The sequence below is a fragment of the Budorcas taxicolor genome, chromosome 23 (assembly GCF_023091745.1).
Source record: "Budorcas taxicolor isolate Tak-1 chromosome 23, Takin1.1, whole genome shotgun sequence".
NCBI lineage: Eukaryota > Metazoa > Chordata > Mammalia > Artiodactyla > Bovidae > Budorcas > Budorcas taxicolor.
This window is the reverse complement of record NC_068932.1, coordinates 41,980,364-41,994,183: the sequence shown is the minus strand read 5'-3', so window position 1 is coordinate 41,994,183 and position 13,820 is coordinate 41,980,364. Positions and strand designations below refer to the sequence as shown.

The 13,820-nt window shown below is 44.5% G+C and overlaps 2 protein-coding genes across 2 annotated transcripts in view; one reads left to right on the top strand and one right to left on the bottom strand.

Moving 5' to 3' along the window:
* Positions 1–4,845: 4,845 nt before the first annotated feature.
* On the top strand, positions 4,846–6,225 carry FAM24B (family with sequence similarity 24 member B). The gene is made up of 2 exons (XM_052660830.1): positions 4,846–4,937; positions 6,042–6,225. Exons 1-2 carry the CDS (start codon positions 4,846–4,848, stop codon positions 6,223–6,225), a joined length of 276 nt encoding a protein of 91 aa, XP_052516790.1.
* Positions 6,226–10,824: 4,599 nt separating this feature from the next.
* Positions 10,825–13,820, bottom strand: part of LOC128067770 (deleted in malignant brain tumors 1 protein) — a 37,391-nt gene continuing 34,395 nt past the window's right edge. Inside the window, exon 11 of the mRNA XM_052660829.1 lies at positions 10,825–11,116. Within this exon, the coding sequence (XP_052516789.1) occupies positions 10,825–11,116 (292 nt within the window). The remainder of the gene's footprint in view (positions 11,117–13,820) is intronic.

The window sequence follows — 13,820 nt, the reverse complement described above, 5'->3', positions numbered from 1 at the left end:
TTAAAGAAATTTCCCAAGCCCCTCTCTCCAGGTTAGTGCCAGAGAAGGCTGAGTAGAGCTGAGACTTTGATCCCTAGGTAGTAAGTAACACCTCTTCTTATTCTCTGTGGTGTCAGTGGAGACCTTGGGGACTCTGGACTCCCACACTCACCTGGTAGATATGAAACACTATTCCACTTAACTGCTGGGGTGATATCAGAGGAAGCCTAGAGGCAATTCAGGACTTTTACTATCTCCCAGCAGTAACAAAGACACCTGCACAATGGTGTCATTGGAGACCAAAAGCATGAGGGATTTTTTTTTAGTGTTCACCATAAGAATCTAATTCATCTCTTAGAGATAAAACTCATGAAAGTGTGCCCCTGTTCACTAAAACCAAAACTGAGACCCCAAGGGGAATGGTTGGTTTTTTTTTTTTTCCTTTTTCTTAAGCTAGTCCTCATTGATTCTCCAGCAATTCCTCAATTACTATTTAAGTGTTACTACCCGTTGCTGGTTCCAGCAATGGCTTCTGCTCCTGGTACGCTGTATGCTATGAGTCTCTGTATTCACCTGCCTCTTAGCTTTTTTGGGGAGTGAAGTGAGTGAAAGTCACTCAGTCGTGTCTGACTCTTTGTGACCCCATAGACTGAATTCTCCAGGCCAGAATACAGAGTGGGTAGCCTTTCCCTTCTCCAGGAGATCTTCCCAACCCAGAGATCAAACCCAGGTCTCCTGCATTGCAGGTGGATTCTTTACCAGCTGAGCCACAGGGAAGCCCTTGGGGAGGAGGGGTGGCTATTTTCCCTGTGACTTCAATTCTCTTGTTTGCTTAAGAAGACTTGGTTTTCAATTTGTTCTGATTTTTTTCTTGTTTTGAGGATAACAGTTCCCAAACTCTCTACATTTTGGAGTGGAAATTGGAAGTTCATATTCATTTAGTTTATTTTTTCTTTCTGTTCCTCAGACTGGATAATCTCAATTGACCTATCTTCAAACCTACTAGTTCCTTCTGCCTGCTCAAATCATTTGTTGAACCCCTCCAGTGAATTTTTCTTTTTTTTCCTATTCTCATACTTTCCTTTAGTTCTTTAGAAGTGTTGTGTTTGCTGCTGCTAAGTCGCTTCAGTCATGTCTGACTCTGTGCGACCCCATAGACGGCAGCCCACCAGGCTTCCCCATCCCTGGGATTCTCCAGGCAAGAATGCTGGAGTGGGTTGCCATTTCCTTCTCCAATGCATGAAAGTGAAAAGTGAAAGTGAATTCCCTCAGTCGTGTCTGACTCTTCGTGACCCCATGGACTGCAGCCCACCAGGCACTCCGTCCATGGGATTTTCCAGGCAAGAGTACTGGAGTGGGGTACCATTGCCTTCTCCGGTGGTATGTTTAAACATGTTTAAAATAGCTGATTTAAAGTCTTTGTCAAGCAGTGCCAACACATGGGCTTCTTCAGGGAAAGATTTCTTGCCTCCTCCTCATTTTATGGGCCATACTTTCCTGTTTCTTTGCATGTCTTGCCTTTTATTGAAAATTGCACATTTAAAATAACATAGAATTCCCTGATGGCCTAGTGGTTAGGATTCCAGGCTTTTATCACATGGCCTGGGTTCAGTCCCTGGTTAGGTCACATGCTGTGTCCTCCCTATTCCTCAAAAGCAAGATAAAACACTGTAATACAATATGGTAACTCTGGAAATCAGGTTCTCTCCATTCTCCAAGTTTTGTTATACTTGTTTAGTGACTTTTCTCAACTAATTCTGTGTAAAGTCGGTATTCTTTGTCATGTGTGAACACTGAAGTCTTTATTGATTAGCTTAATAGGCAGCTAGTGATTGGACAGGTGAAGCCACTCAGTCGTGTCTGACTCCTTGCGACCCCATGGACTGTAGCCTGCCAGGCTCCTCTGTCAATGAAATTTTCCAAGCAAGGATACTGGAATGGGTTGCCATTCCCTCCTCCAGGGAATCTCCCCAACCCAGGAATCCACCCCAGGTCTCCTGCACTGCAGGCAGCCTCTTTACCATCTGAGCCACCGGGATCCAGTATACTGCCCAGTCTTTCATGAGGGGCTCTGTGTGCATACTGGAGCATGCCTTCAGTAGTATCCAAGAAATTGAAAACTGCTTTTACCTTCAATTTCCTGCTTGGAAAAAGGTCAGCTGGGATATAATGCACAGGGCCATCTCCTGTCCTTCTGGAGAATACTCATAACTCTGCATGCACACAGCTCTACATATGTGCACAGGCTTTAGATTTGTTCAAAACCTCTATGGATCTAATTCACCATTTTTTCCATAAAGAAGGCTAAGCACCAAAGAATTGATGCTTTCAAATATGGTGCTGGAGAAGACTCTTGAGCATCCCTTGGACTGTAAGAAGATCCAACCAGTCAATCCTAAAGGAAATCAACCCTGAATGTTCATTGGACAGACTGTTGCTGAAGCTGAAGCTCCAATAGTTTGACTACCTAATGCAAAGAGCCAACTCGTTGGAAAAGACCCCGATGCTGGGAACTATTGAAGACAGGAGGAGAAGGGGATGACAGAGGATGAGATCACTGACTCAATGGACATGAATATGAGCAAACTCTGGGAGACTGGAGGACAGAGGAGCCTGGCATGCTACAGTCTATAGGATCACAGAGTCAGACATGACTTTGCAACTGACTGACAACAATCATTTGCCCCAAATATTATCCACTGCTCAGAGAGCCAGGAAGTGAAAACTTTTTGCCAAAATTTCTGTGAGAAGACTTCTTGCACTGAGTGGACTCCAAGTTGGGTCAAATATAGATAGCTTTTGCAAGCGAGGTCTTTCAGAAAAACAGCAGATGAGTCAGAAAATGACAGTTCTTTGGAATGAGGCTTTGAAAGAGCTCTACTTCTATTCTGCTCCATCTGGTTGGCTGCATTGGAATCAGGGCTGTTGAAAGTAAGGCTTCCATGGAGCTGGAGAATGAATGATGAAACAGTGCTACAAAGCATGCTAGCATGCTGTTCATACTGAAATTCAGTTCTTAAATATTCCTTGAGCTGCTGAAAGCTTATAGTTAGTATTCAAAGTCAGAAAAACCTGATTCTGACAGTTTTTTTTTTTTTTTTTTTGGTCAGGTTTTCATTGCTTTTATAAAGGAGAAAATTTTCAGAGATCTTATGCCACCATTTTTGGTGATAACTCTCTTGCTGTTTGTAACCTCATGCAGGGTTTAGCCAGAGCAGCAAGGACTAACTCTTCATAGTTAAATTAATTCTTTCATTTAATGGAAACAGCTTTGCTGGTGTGAGTACCTTGAAATCATAGAATCCTGATTTAAAAGATACCCTGATATCCAAATTGCTTTTTGAAATCTTTTTGGCTTAACCATAAAGTATATAATATTTTGAAGTCAGTGAACCTATACTTGTTAAGTTGCTTCAGTCATGTTCAACTCTTTGTGACTCCATGGACCGTAGCCCACCAGGCTCCTCTGTCCATGGGATTCTCCGGGCAAGAATACTGGAGTGGGTTGCCATGCCCTCCTCCAGTGAACTTATATCTGAATTCTATTCAGTGGCTATAAGTATATACTATTTCCTTGTATTGCTAAAACAGAGTCTAAGCAGACTTTTATAATTGTACTTTTAGAAATATTGAGCATTTTTAGATATTAGCCACCCCACATCACTGTCTTTTTATTATATTGAACCCCCAGATTTGCTTTTGATTAACAGTCAAACCTTAAAAGAGTCCTCTGAGAGAAACAGAACCTGAAAATGTGATATTGAAATGAAATGATTTAAAATAGTATTTGGGCATTTACATGTCCATTGGTGCCACAGTATATCTGAACATGGGATGGAATTCAGAACTCCATGAAAGAGAGCTAATGTCCAAAGAGTTGATGTCACACAGAGTATGGCCTGATTGGCACAGAAGTTGGAGCTGGACAGTTGATTCTCCATTCTGCTCTGGTGGAGGCTGCACTTCTAAAGCGAGCTCTTCAAACTTACATTTCAATTACTCCTAACAGGGACAGTTAGAATTTCTTTCTCAAATTAAACGCTTGAGAAATCCCTGATAAGATGTACTGTTCCCTCAAGTTTATTTTAATTGTAATTTTTTTTTACTGTCAGCCTTCATCCAGCTTTGACGACTTAGATTCTCGTAAGTATGCTTTGGTGGTTGGATGGTTTCATTCTCTCTTCCAGGTCACTTTACCCCAGTTTAAGGGCGTTAGATTAAATAAACTGTTTATTCCACATAACTTGGACTTCCTGGAAAGATTTAGGTTTCAGGAGAAAATCGGCAGTTGTCAGAGGGAGAATGGAAAAACTTCCTTTTCCTGAAACACGTATCTCTTACAAAAGAGATAAGTATAGTCTTAAGATTAATGAACATAACATTTAAAGAAAGCTGTTCCCTTAATAATTGCTGTCGGTGATTTTTAAGCCTAATGTACAGCAGGGGTTTAATTCTGACTCTGAAAGTGAACAGAGGTGACTCTGAAAGTGAACCTGGAGGCCCAGATGTTTGGAAGTAAAACCATTTGCTCCAATGTAAGCAGGTTTGTTATTTACAGCTGCACTTTGCTGCATGTGAAAGAGAGAAAAAGATTCTTCCCACTGTCTTTCCTTCTTTCTTTCTGGACTTTATATTTCAGTCCCATCTCACTTAGAAATGAACCTTTTTCCCCATCTCTGGGCCCACTTATGGTCCGGGGCACCCCCCTAGGAAGACTCATTTGTGCTTTACAAGCATTGGGTTCATTCTTCTTCCACTGAAGGAAGCATACTGTGGTTGCTAAGTGACTGTGGGGAGGGAAGCCACATTCACTGCTTGCCTGTACTTCTCTGCCTAGATAAAAGCTCCAAAGTTAACGCGATAATTATGTTCTGCATTGGTGGCGCTATCCTGTTGGCCATGCTCATTCTGATGGCTGTCGTCATCTGTCTTTACTACAAAGTAGCCAACGCACTGAAGTGAGTGATGTGGTAAGAAGGGCTAACACCCCCTCACATGGGATCCTGGGGCTCCGTGCTTGAGCGGGATCATCCCCGGTCCTGTGGCCGCACCCTGGGCGAGGTCAGGAACAGTGGGAGGGTTTGAGAGGACTGAGGCACGGAGGGTAGAATCTGGCTTTCTACCCCTTTTGGTCTGGGGCTGTGAGCTCACAAGGAGAATGTTCTCAGCTGCTGGGTCTGCGCTGCTTTGCCCTCCCTTGCCTTCCCTCACCCTCAGCGGGTTGATTCCACAGGACTGCAGACTGAAGATGGTGTGACTGTCTGCCTCTGCTCACTCAGAGGATGGGCTGAGCTGATGGTCCCCCCGCCTGAGTGGGGGAGCTCTCAGCAGGTCCTTGGCTCTGGGCACAGTGGGATGGGCCTGTAGGACCCTGGGGAAGCTGAGTTGTGTGAAGATCCTGGGCTTTGCCTCACCAGGGAGTGTAGATCTGAAAAGGGAGGGTTAAGTTTGGGGGAAAGGAGCCTTCAAATATGGGCAAGACTGGTCACCAGAAGCAGTGGTCTTCCCACGCATTAACGTTCCAAGGAGACAGCATGTTTGTTGAACAGAGTCCTGCATGAAGCTTTGAATGCCCTGGTTTTTATTTCCAGCTCCTCCCCTACTTGTATGTGTTTGATCAAGTCACTGTGCTTCTCCATGTCTCAGATTCTTTATGTGATAAGTGGGGAGAATAATACAAAAAAGAGCAGCAGTCGCATTCCCATTCTAGGGAAGTTCAGTCTGTGAGCAGGAAGGTAACTCCCAGCACCCAGGGGTGGCTGACTTGGCACCCTCCTGGGTTGTGCTCTGCACTTGGCGGACTTGCAGTGATCAGCTGGGTGACCCGCACTTGCAACTCACTCCCTCATTTGCTGGAACCTGATCTTACATTTCTGGCACTCTTAGGAGAGGAAGGGGTTGGACAGGAACTTGGGAGGAGGGCAGAGTTGCTTTCATCTCGGGCTGGTGTCATGGGTTTGATTGGTTCCAGGCCCAAATTCTCCAGATCCCCCTGACAGTTGTAACAGGTGGACTAAGAAGAAAAATTCTAATCCTATGTTCTGTGTATGTCTTTTCTTAAGCATGCCAAAGGTACCTGTTTGTTTGGCTTTAAAAAATAATCCAGCCATGGTCACCCCGGACAAGGTCAGTGCGGCCCTCACCACTGGGTCTTATCCCGCCCTCCAGTGCTGTGACGAATGTAACTTGTATCCCAGCTTCGATGCCCTGCCTCCATGCTGCTGTAATGTAAACGAGGGGCTCTGACTTGGGTGGGTACAAATATCTTCATGAACAATATTTCTTTCTTAGTAGAGTCTTTTATTATTCAAGTCAAGTTTTATACTGTTTCCATTATATCATGTACTATATACCATATTTATGTGCTTTTGAATAAATGCAATATTGAAAATAACCCTTTCTGCCTCCAGTATTGTTGTTGTTGTTAGTTGGAAAAGTACTTACATTTGTGTCTTACCTACTTTGGGACTTGGGGCAACTAGCTTATCATGTTATGTTGCAATATAAGGAGAGTTAAGAGTAGAAAATACATCTATATATACAACCCCAAGGGAAAAAAAATAGATGTTAGAGTGTTTCCAGTTTCAGACTCCGCTATAAACTTCCCGTGCCCGAGCCCTTCTCCTTCTACCGACTTCTTTCACTCTCACCCAGCTTGCTCTGCCATGGACATTGTTATATGGCCAGGAGGGAACCGCCATTCATCCCAGAGGGTATCAGCCAGGCCGACTTTCTCTGGGTGAAGGGCGCTTGATTTGTGTAACAATGGGGTTGAGCTCTGTGGTGTCAAAAGGACATTTTAAAAACCTGAGACTCCTCCTCCTGCTATCCTCCAAATCTTCAGAAGCCGATTTTCCTTCTTTTTGCATCACTGTTAACACTGATTTTTGCTGACTCGCCTGTTTCAGTATCTTTAACTGCAGACAGTGTCTTTAACCCGCTGAGTGGTGAAGCCCAGATCCTTCTGGTCTCAGCAACAGGCAGGAGGATGAACCCCTCTTCATTCCTGCTCGGGCTGCTCCTTTCTGTCCCTGCTCTTTTCTCTGAGCCTCTGAAACCCCCTTCTAGCCCCAGACTCTCTGTTTGTAACCAGAGTTTGTACTTTCCCTCATTAGCACAACCTTTGCTTAGTCAGCATCCCATGTTTTACTCAAGGAATTAACTAGTAACAAGTGGTTGGTTACCAACTAAAAAGGATGAAAAAGGAAAACAGGAAATAATGAGAAACAACTACTACCTCTAGGCTCACAGGGAGAAAGCGATGGTAGAACTAAGCATTTGGAAGAGGTCGCCTCCTGGCGGAGAGGCAGTCCTCTAGCTGAGGGCTTGGCTAAGGAAGGTCTATTCAGCACTTTAGAGCCAGCAGGGCGAGCTGCTCTCACACAGTAGGCCTTGGAGTGGCCGAGAAGCTCCCTAGAGGGTAACATGAGTGCCCCCAGTCTCAGTAAGGGTTTCGAGAGGCAAATTCAAGGCTGCACCTTCCCTGGAGCCTGCCCCAAACCTGCCAGCTGGAAGTGACGAGTCCTTCTTTGGTGTCCTCGGAGCACTTCCTCTCCTGGCATCTGCTACTTCCTGCCTCATCTTAGGAGTTCAAGTGCACTTGGATTTTCTCTTGTCACCAGCAAGCTCCTGAGCATCAGTGCAATTTCCCTCTGAGCCCCACTCAGTGGTCAGCACAGTGCCCAGAACCCGGGAGGCCCTGTGCAAGTGTGTTCCAAATGTGGGGTGTACACCCTAAGTCCAGGCATTGCAGGGTCCTTGAGGGAGGCAGGATGGAGTAAGGGGTTCTTTGAGACACCCCTCTGGCAGGCAGTAGGAACAGAACATAACAGAGAGGTTTTAGAACCGGGCAGATTTGGTTCAAAATCAACGGTGCCTTTCACAGGCTCGTGCCACTGCAGAAGTTGCTTAGCCTCTCTGAGCCTCAGTTTCCTTAATGTAAAATGGGAGAGAGGGCCGCCTAACCAGCAGCCGCTTTCCTGATGCCCAAAGGCTTTCTCTTTACTCCTATGTATGAGTATACAGTGTGCCAGGGGATACACCATGGAGATAAAGGCAAACAAGTCCTTAGGTGCCTGATTGAATTCCAGGTCCAAATCAAAACAGATTCCCCCCATTTTCTTGTTAATAGTTTCATGTAGATCTTCCAAATACTTCCCCCAGTGGCCATGTGGGTCAGTCTCCTCTGCATTCCTTCATACATCTTAAACGCAGCTACTGGCAAGATCTTTTGTAATGTGAAAAGAACTTAACTAGGTTGGGAAAATCAAATTAAGTATTTACAAGCAGCACTTGAAAACTGCCTGGTTACTGGCCCATCAACCATTCTTCTATCAGGAACTGACTGAACACCTGCTGATGGCCATGTAAGAGGGGTATTCAGAGGTGCATCAGGTGGAATAGCGTAATACTATGAAACCTGTCAAATAGTGTGACCCACTAGAGAGTGTAAAATCCCATCACCAGGAATTATTAAAAAAAAAAAAAAAAAAACTCCTTTGTAGTGGAGTGACTGAGCTATATACAATGCATGATTGGCATATAATATATAATATCAATGCTATTTTTCTATAGTTTTAGCAGCCTCAAAGGAGTATCTCAGACCTGCTGGGTGGAGCTGAAAGTCCAGGCTCCACCTGACTTGAGGGTGCAGGGGGTTCCTCATTGCCCAGCTCTTTACTCTGCCTTCTCTGATAACACCCTGGGGAGGGGAGGGGAGGGGAGGGGAGAGGATAGGTAAGGGGCACTGAGAGCAGGTGGAAGGCCAGGCTCCCCACTTCACCTTTGCTGGCTAGGCAAGGGGTTGGGGCCACAGTTTCACCCGTGGAGCAAGTAAGTTATGGACTCAGAGTTTTCTAGAATTGCCCGGCTGCCTCTTTGATGGTCCTCTGGCTAGAGAGAGCAGGCTTCTCTCAGGCCATTTTTGTCTGTACTAATTGGAGCTTCCGGTTTGTACCTTTCTTCTTGTTAAGCGCATTTTGATCCGTTCGACATGAGATGCTGACAGTAGCCGTGGTTTTCAAACTTCATCATTCCTAAGAATCACCTGAGTGCTTTTGGAAAGAGCAGCTTCCTGGGTCCCATTCCCTGAACTACACCCAGAGTACCTGAACTGGAAGTTCACTGGACCCTTATTTATTTTTCTTAAAAAAAGTTTTATTTCTGTATTTATTTGGCTGTGCCAGGTCTTAGCCGGGGGTGTGGGAACTTCAGTTGCAGCACGTGAACTCTTAGCTGTGGCATGTGGGATCCAGTTCCCTGACAAAGGATTGAACCCAGGGCCCCTGCCTTGGGAGCGTGCAGTGTTAGCCACTGGACCACCAGGGAAGTCCCTTATTTATTTATTTTTGAAAATTCAGTGCATTCATTGTCAAAACTTTTCACATTAGGGATTTGCTAAAGGCCATAAGGTGCTAATTTTGGAAGCTCTTAGCCTTTCTCTGCAAGATTTAGACAAGCACAGTTAATGGGCAGGCGAACTTTTAAAAGTGGAAACTCTAGCAGCTCTTGCTAATCTGGAAAAAAATTTTTTTTTTTTTAAATTTGAAGCACTTGCACAAAATAGATGCCAGATGCTAAAATCACTGTTTCATGTGACTGAGGACGAAGCTACTTGTGAGAGATAACTAACTTTGGATATAAGGATGCTATCTTCATCAAACTGACCATTAATTACATATCAAATTCTACTATGTATCCGCAGGGAACTTACTTTTACCAAGATGGTTTTTGGTGAAGGGCATGTTTGCAGTGAAACTAACATGTCTCGCTTTAGAGGCAATGTCCCTCCTCCAGTCACTTATCAGATTTTTATCTCTCAGGAATTTGGGGTTCACTTCCAGGCCCCATCAAGTCCTGCCCTCCTCCCTGAGGGACTTGACAATAGTATATTATCATCTCGTACATGCTATTTATTGACAGAGATGGGAACAATATCCCCTGGACTTGAGAGCTCATGTGTTAAATACTGTTACTAAGTATGTCTTGAAAAACAAGAGAAAAAAAAGTCTGTTTCTTTAAAGAAAACTTTGAGGGCACTGAGCCTAGTGCAGAATTCTTTCTGTTCAGACATAATGAGAAATTAGATTATGTGGGTGCTGCCCTTCTTTTCAGGGAGGACGTGGGACTATGCTAATCTTTCTTTGTCTGCTTTTCAGGTTTCCCGTAAGGCTTTGAAGATCTGGGAAACAGACTAAGCATGTGGTAGCTCACAGAGCAGTCCTGAGGGGTTCCTGTGATTGTTGCTCAGGCTCTCATTTGCAAGCTTAACCCAAGCTCAACAAAGCCAAGGCCCAATTTGTTTTCTTTGAAACAGACAAATAAAGCTCATTTTGTGTAAACAACGAGTAAATGACATTTGATTCAACTGACCAATGACTATAGTTTAAAAAAAAAAAAAGAGCAGTGATTTTCTGATAGACAGTTTATTCTTCACAGGGCCCTTGGCAAGATCTGAAAATAAATTCTCCCACCACTAGAGGGACAGAAACAAAAAGATCCACCTACTAGCATCTTAACATTAAGGAGTCACTAAAATATCTTTAAGTGCAGTGTGGTATCAAGAAATAACTTTTCTTTATGACATGTTGTACAGTTTAAGACTGTGATCGAGTTCTTGACAGTGAAGAATTATAAAACGCAAGACTCCTAGCTGCAAAGACAGCAATTGCCTTAGAAATATGGTAATCAGACAAGATTTACTTAGCAATCAACCTCGAAGAGAACCTCTTTAGCTCTTTTATCTGTCTCTACAAGGACTACCTCAGATTTATCCAACATTACTTTGCTGAGCAGAAATAGAATTTGCTTCTAGTTTCTAACAGGTTGATGTGGAACTCGGAGAAATCACCCATGAGTCCTTCTCTGATCAGCTCCTTTGTGGATCTCCAGGGGTCCCACCATTCGGAAATGCTCAGCCTGCTCTTCTGTGGCCTTCCTGGGGCCTGTGCCCCTCTTACTCCACCCTGCACAGCCCTGGGAGCAGCGGGAGGAATGATCCCCCACTTTGCAGATGGTGACCTTACACTGCAGATAGATCACGTCATAGCTGGTGAGAATGCTGAAGATGTTGAACTTGAATTGGGCTACATTCTTTTGCTGGGAGTGCAGGTTGATATAAGTATTGTCTTTGATGCACCTGATGAGAAGAAAAACCCCAGGTCAAGAGGATTAACTAAAAGCACACTGTCATTTGTTGTTTGGCCGCTCAGTCGTGTTGGACTCTTTTTGACCCCATGGACTGCAGCCTGCCAGGTTCCTCTATCCATGCAATTTCTCTGGTGGGAATACTAGAGCGGGTTGCTATTTTCTACTCCAGGGGATCTTCCTGACCCAGAGATCAAACTTGCATCTCTGTGTCTCCTGCATTTGCAGCTGGATTCTTTACCACTGTGCCACTTGGGAAGTCCCAGTTTAAAGCATGGTGCGGATTAATTCTCGCTCAAATAATTGGGCTTGCACACAAACCTCTGAATTTCAACCAGAGTTCCTCCCACTACCTACTCTTTCTTTCTATTATGAAAAAAATGAGATGGTTGGATGACATCACCGACTGGATGGACATGAGTTCGAGCAAGCGCTGGGAGTTGATGATGCACAGGGAAGCCTGGCGTGCTGCACTCCATGGGGTCACAAAGAGTTGGACATGATTGAGGGACTGAACTGAACTAAACTGGTGAGAGGAAAAAACCACCATTCCTAGCCAGAAACAGAAAGGCACTGCAAAACACAACAGAAAAACAAAACAAAGCAAATGCGAGCCAGAACTATTACCTACTCTGTTTTTTCAAAAGGGTAGATTAAAAGTGGTAGCTATATTATTTGAGGGGCTTCCTTGGTAGGTCAGCTGGTTAAGAGTCCACCTGCAATGCAGGAGATCCCAGTTTGATTCCTGGGTTGGGAAGGTCCCCTGGAGAAGGAATAGGCTACCCACTCCAGTATTCTTGGGCTTTCCTGGTGGCTCAGACGGTAAAGAATCCTCCTGTAATGCAGGAGATCTGGGTTTGATCCCTGGGTTGGAAAGATCCCCTGGAGGAGGGCATGGCAACCCACTCCAGTATTCCTGCCTGGAGAATCCCCATCAATAGAGGAGCCGGGCAGGCTATGGTCCATGGGGTCACAAAGAGTCGGACATGACTGAGCAACTAAGCATAGCACAGTACATATTATTTGAAGGTGAACTTAATTTATTTTAAATTTTATTTTGTGTAACTACTGAAAAACAAAAGAAAGAAGTAAATGATATATCAAGAGGAGATAAAATGGAATAAAATAAAATGCTCAATTAAAACCAGCATATAAAATGCATTAAACCTACATTAAAACCAGAAACAGCAGCAAAAGGAGAATTGAGGGCAGAAACAAAGAACAAATGCAACAAATAGAAAACAGTTACTAGGATGGCAGATTTTAATCCAACTATGTCAACTATCACTTTAAATGTGAATGACTTAAATAGACCAATTTGAAGACACAGACTGCCAGAGTAGATTAAAAAAACCAAGATCCAACTATATGCTGTCTATAAGAAAACCATTTTAAATATAAAGACAAAGATTAATTAAAAGTAAAAGGATAGAGAAAGACTTACCAAGTTAATACCAATCAAAAGAACGCTGGATTAGCTATATTAATTTCAGCCAAAACAGACTTCAGAGCCAGGATAATTAGAGACGGAAAGGGGCATTACACAACGATGAAGGGGCCAAAAGAGGATGAGATGGTTGGATGGCATCACCAACGCCGTGGACATGAGTTTGAGCAAACTCATGGAGACGCTGCAGGACAGGGAAGCCTGGCATACCATAGGCCATGGGGCCACAAAGAGCTGGACATGACTTAGCAACTGAACAACAACAAGCTCCCACCTTAGGAAACTAGAGAAAGAAGAGCTAGTAAAACCTGTTAATAAAATAAGCAGAAGTATGACAGTTGTTAAATTCTGGCCTCTCTGATGTAGATAGCCACTCGGCTTACAGGATCTTGGTTCCCTGGCTAGGGATTGAACCTGGGCCATGGCTGTGAAAGCACTGCGTCCTAAGCACTGGACCACTAGAGAACTCCCTCTCCTTGACAAGTTTTGAAACGGGAGACCTGAAAAGGGAAGAGCTTTCTCTCTCTGACTCACATCTGTGCACCTCCCACACCGTGGCTCACTCCGCCTGTGGAAGGTGCTGCCTCTTGCCCTCCCCAACTTTTGGAATCAGGCACCATGATGCCTCCCAGGGGCTTTAGGAAGTGCTCACCACTTTAGTGGCTCTCACCACTCTGGAGCTGCCATCAGAAAGTGAGCTTTGATGTCTTCTCACTGGTTGCCAATTACCCATCCGTAAGCATTTTGCGCTGGTTGGATAAGAGAGCTATAAAGGCAAACATCCTGCCTGAGTTCTAATTTGGCAAATGTTCTGTCTACCCAAGGGTGCCAGAATAAACCTCATCACTGTAAGAGCTTAGCCTGATAACTCAGCAGCCCATCAGTGCTGGCCAAATACCCTGAGGAATGGGGAATGTAATAGTTATAAAACTTGGAGAGAACAGAAGCATGAGTCAGCAGAGCCTGAGACAGCATGGGCTCTGCCTAGGACTCTGGGGATTCAAGGGACGTTGTCTAGACTTCCTATAATTATCTGCCCTCAGCTGGGATCAGAGGGATGGTTAGGGTCTGGGCTCCACCTCTGGACAGGATGAAGACTGGGCGCAACGTCCTGATTTAGGACCGCCAGTTAAGAAGACAACGGTCAGACTTCCCTGGTGGTCCAGTGGTTAAGAATCTGTCTGATAATGCAGGGGACACAGATTTGATCCCTGGTTCCAGAAGATTCCATGTGCCACGGGGCAACTAA

What these genes read in the sequence shown, in the direction of transcription:
- FAM24B (XM_052660830.1), top strand. Translation starts at nt 4,846, where the DNA reads ATGTTCTGCATTGGTGGCGCTATCCTGTTGGCCATGCTCATTCTGATG. An exon ending in AAAGTAGCCAACGCACTGAA is followed by an intron (nt 4,938 to 6,041) that starts GTGAGTGATGTG and finishes TCTTTTCTTAAG; the next exon opens with CATGCCAAAGGTACCTGTTT.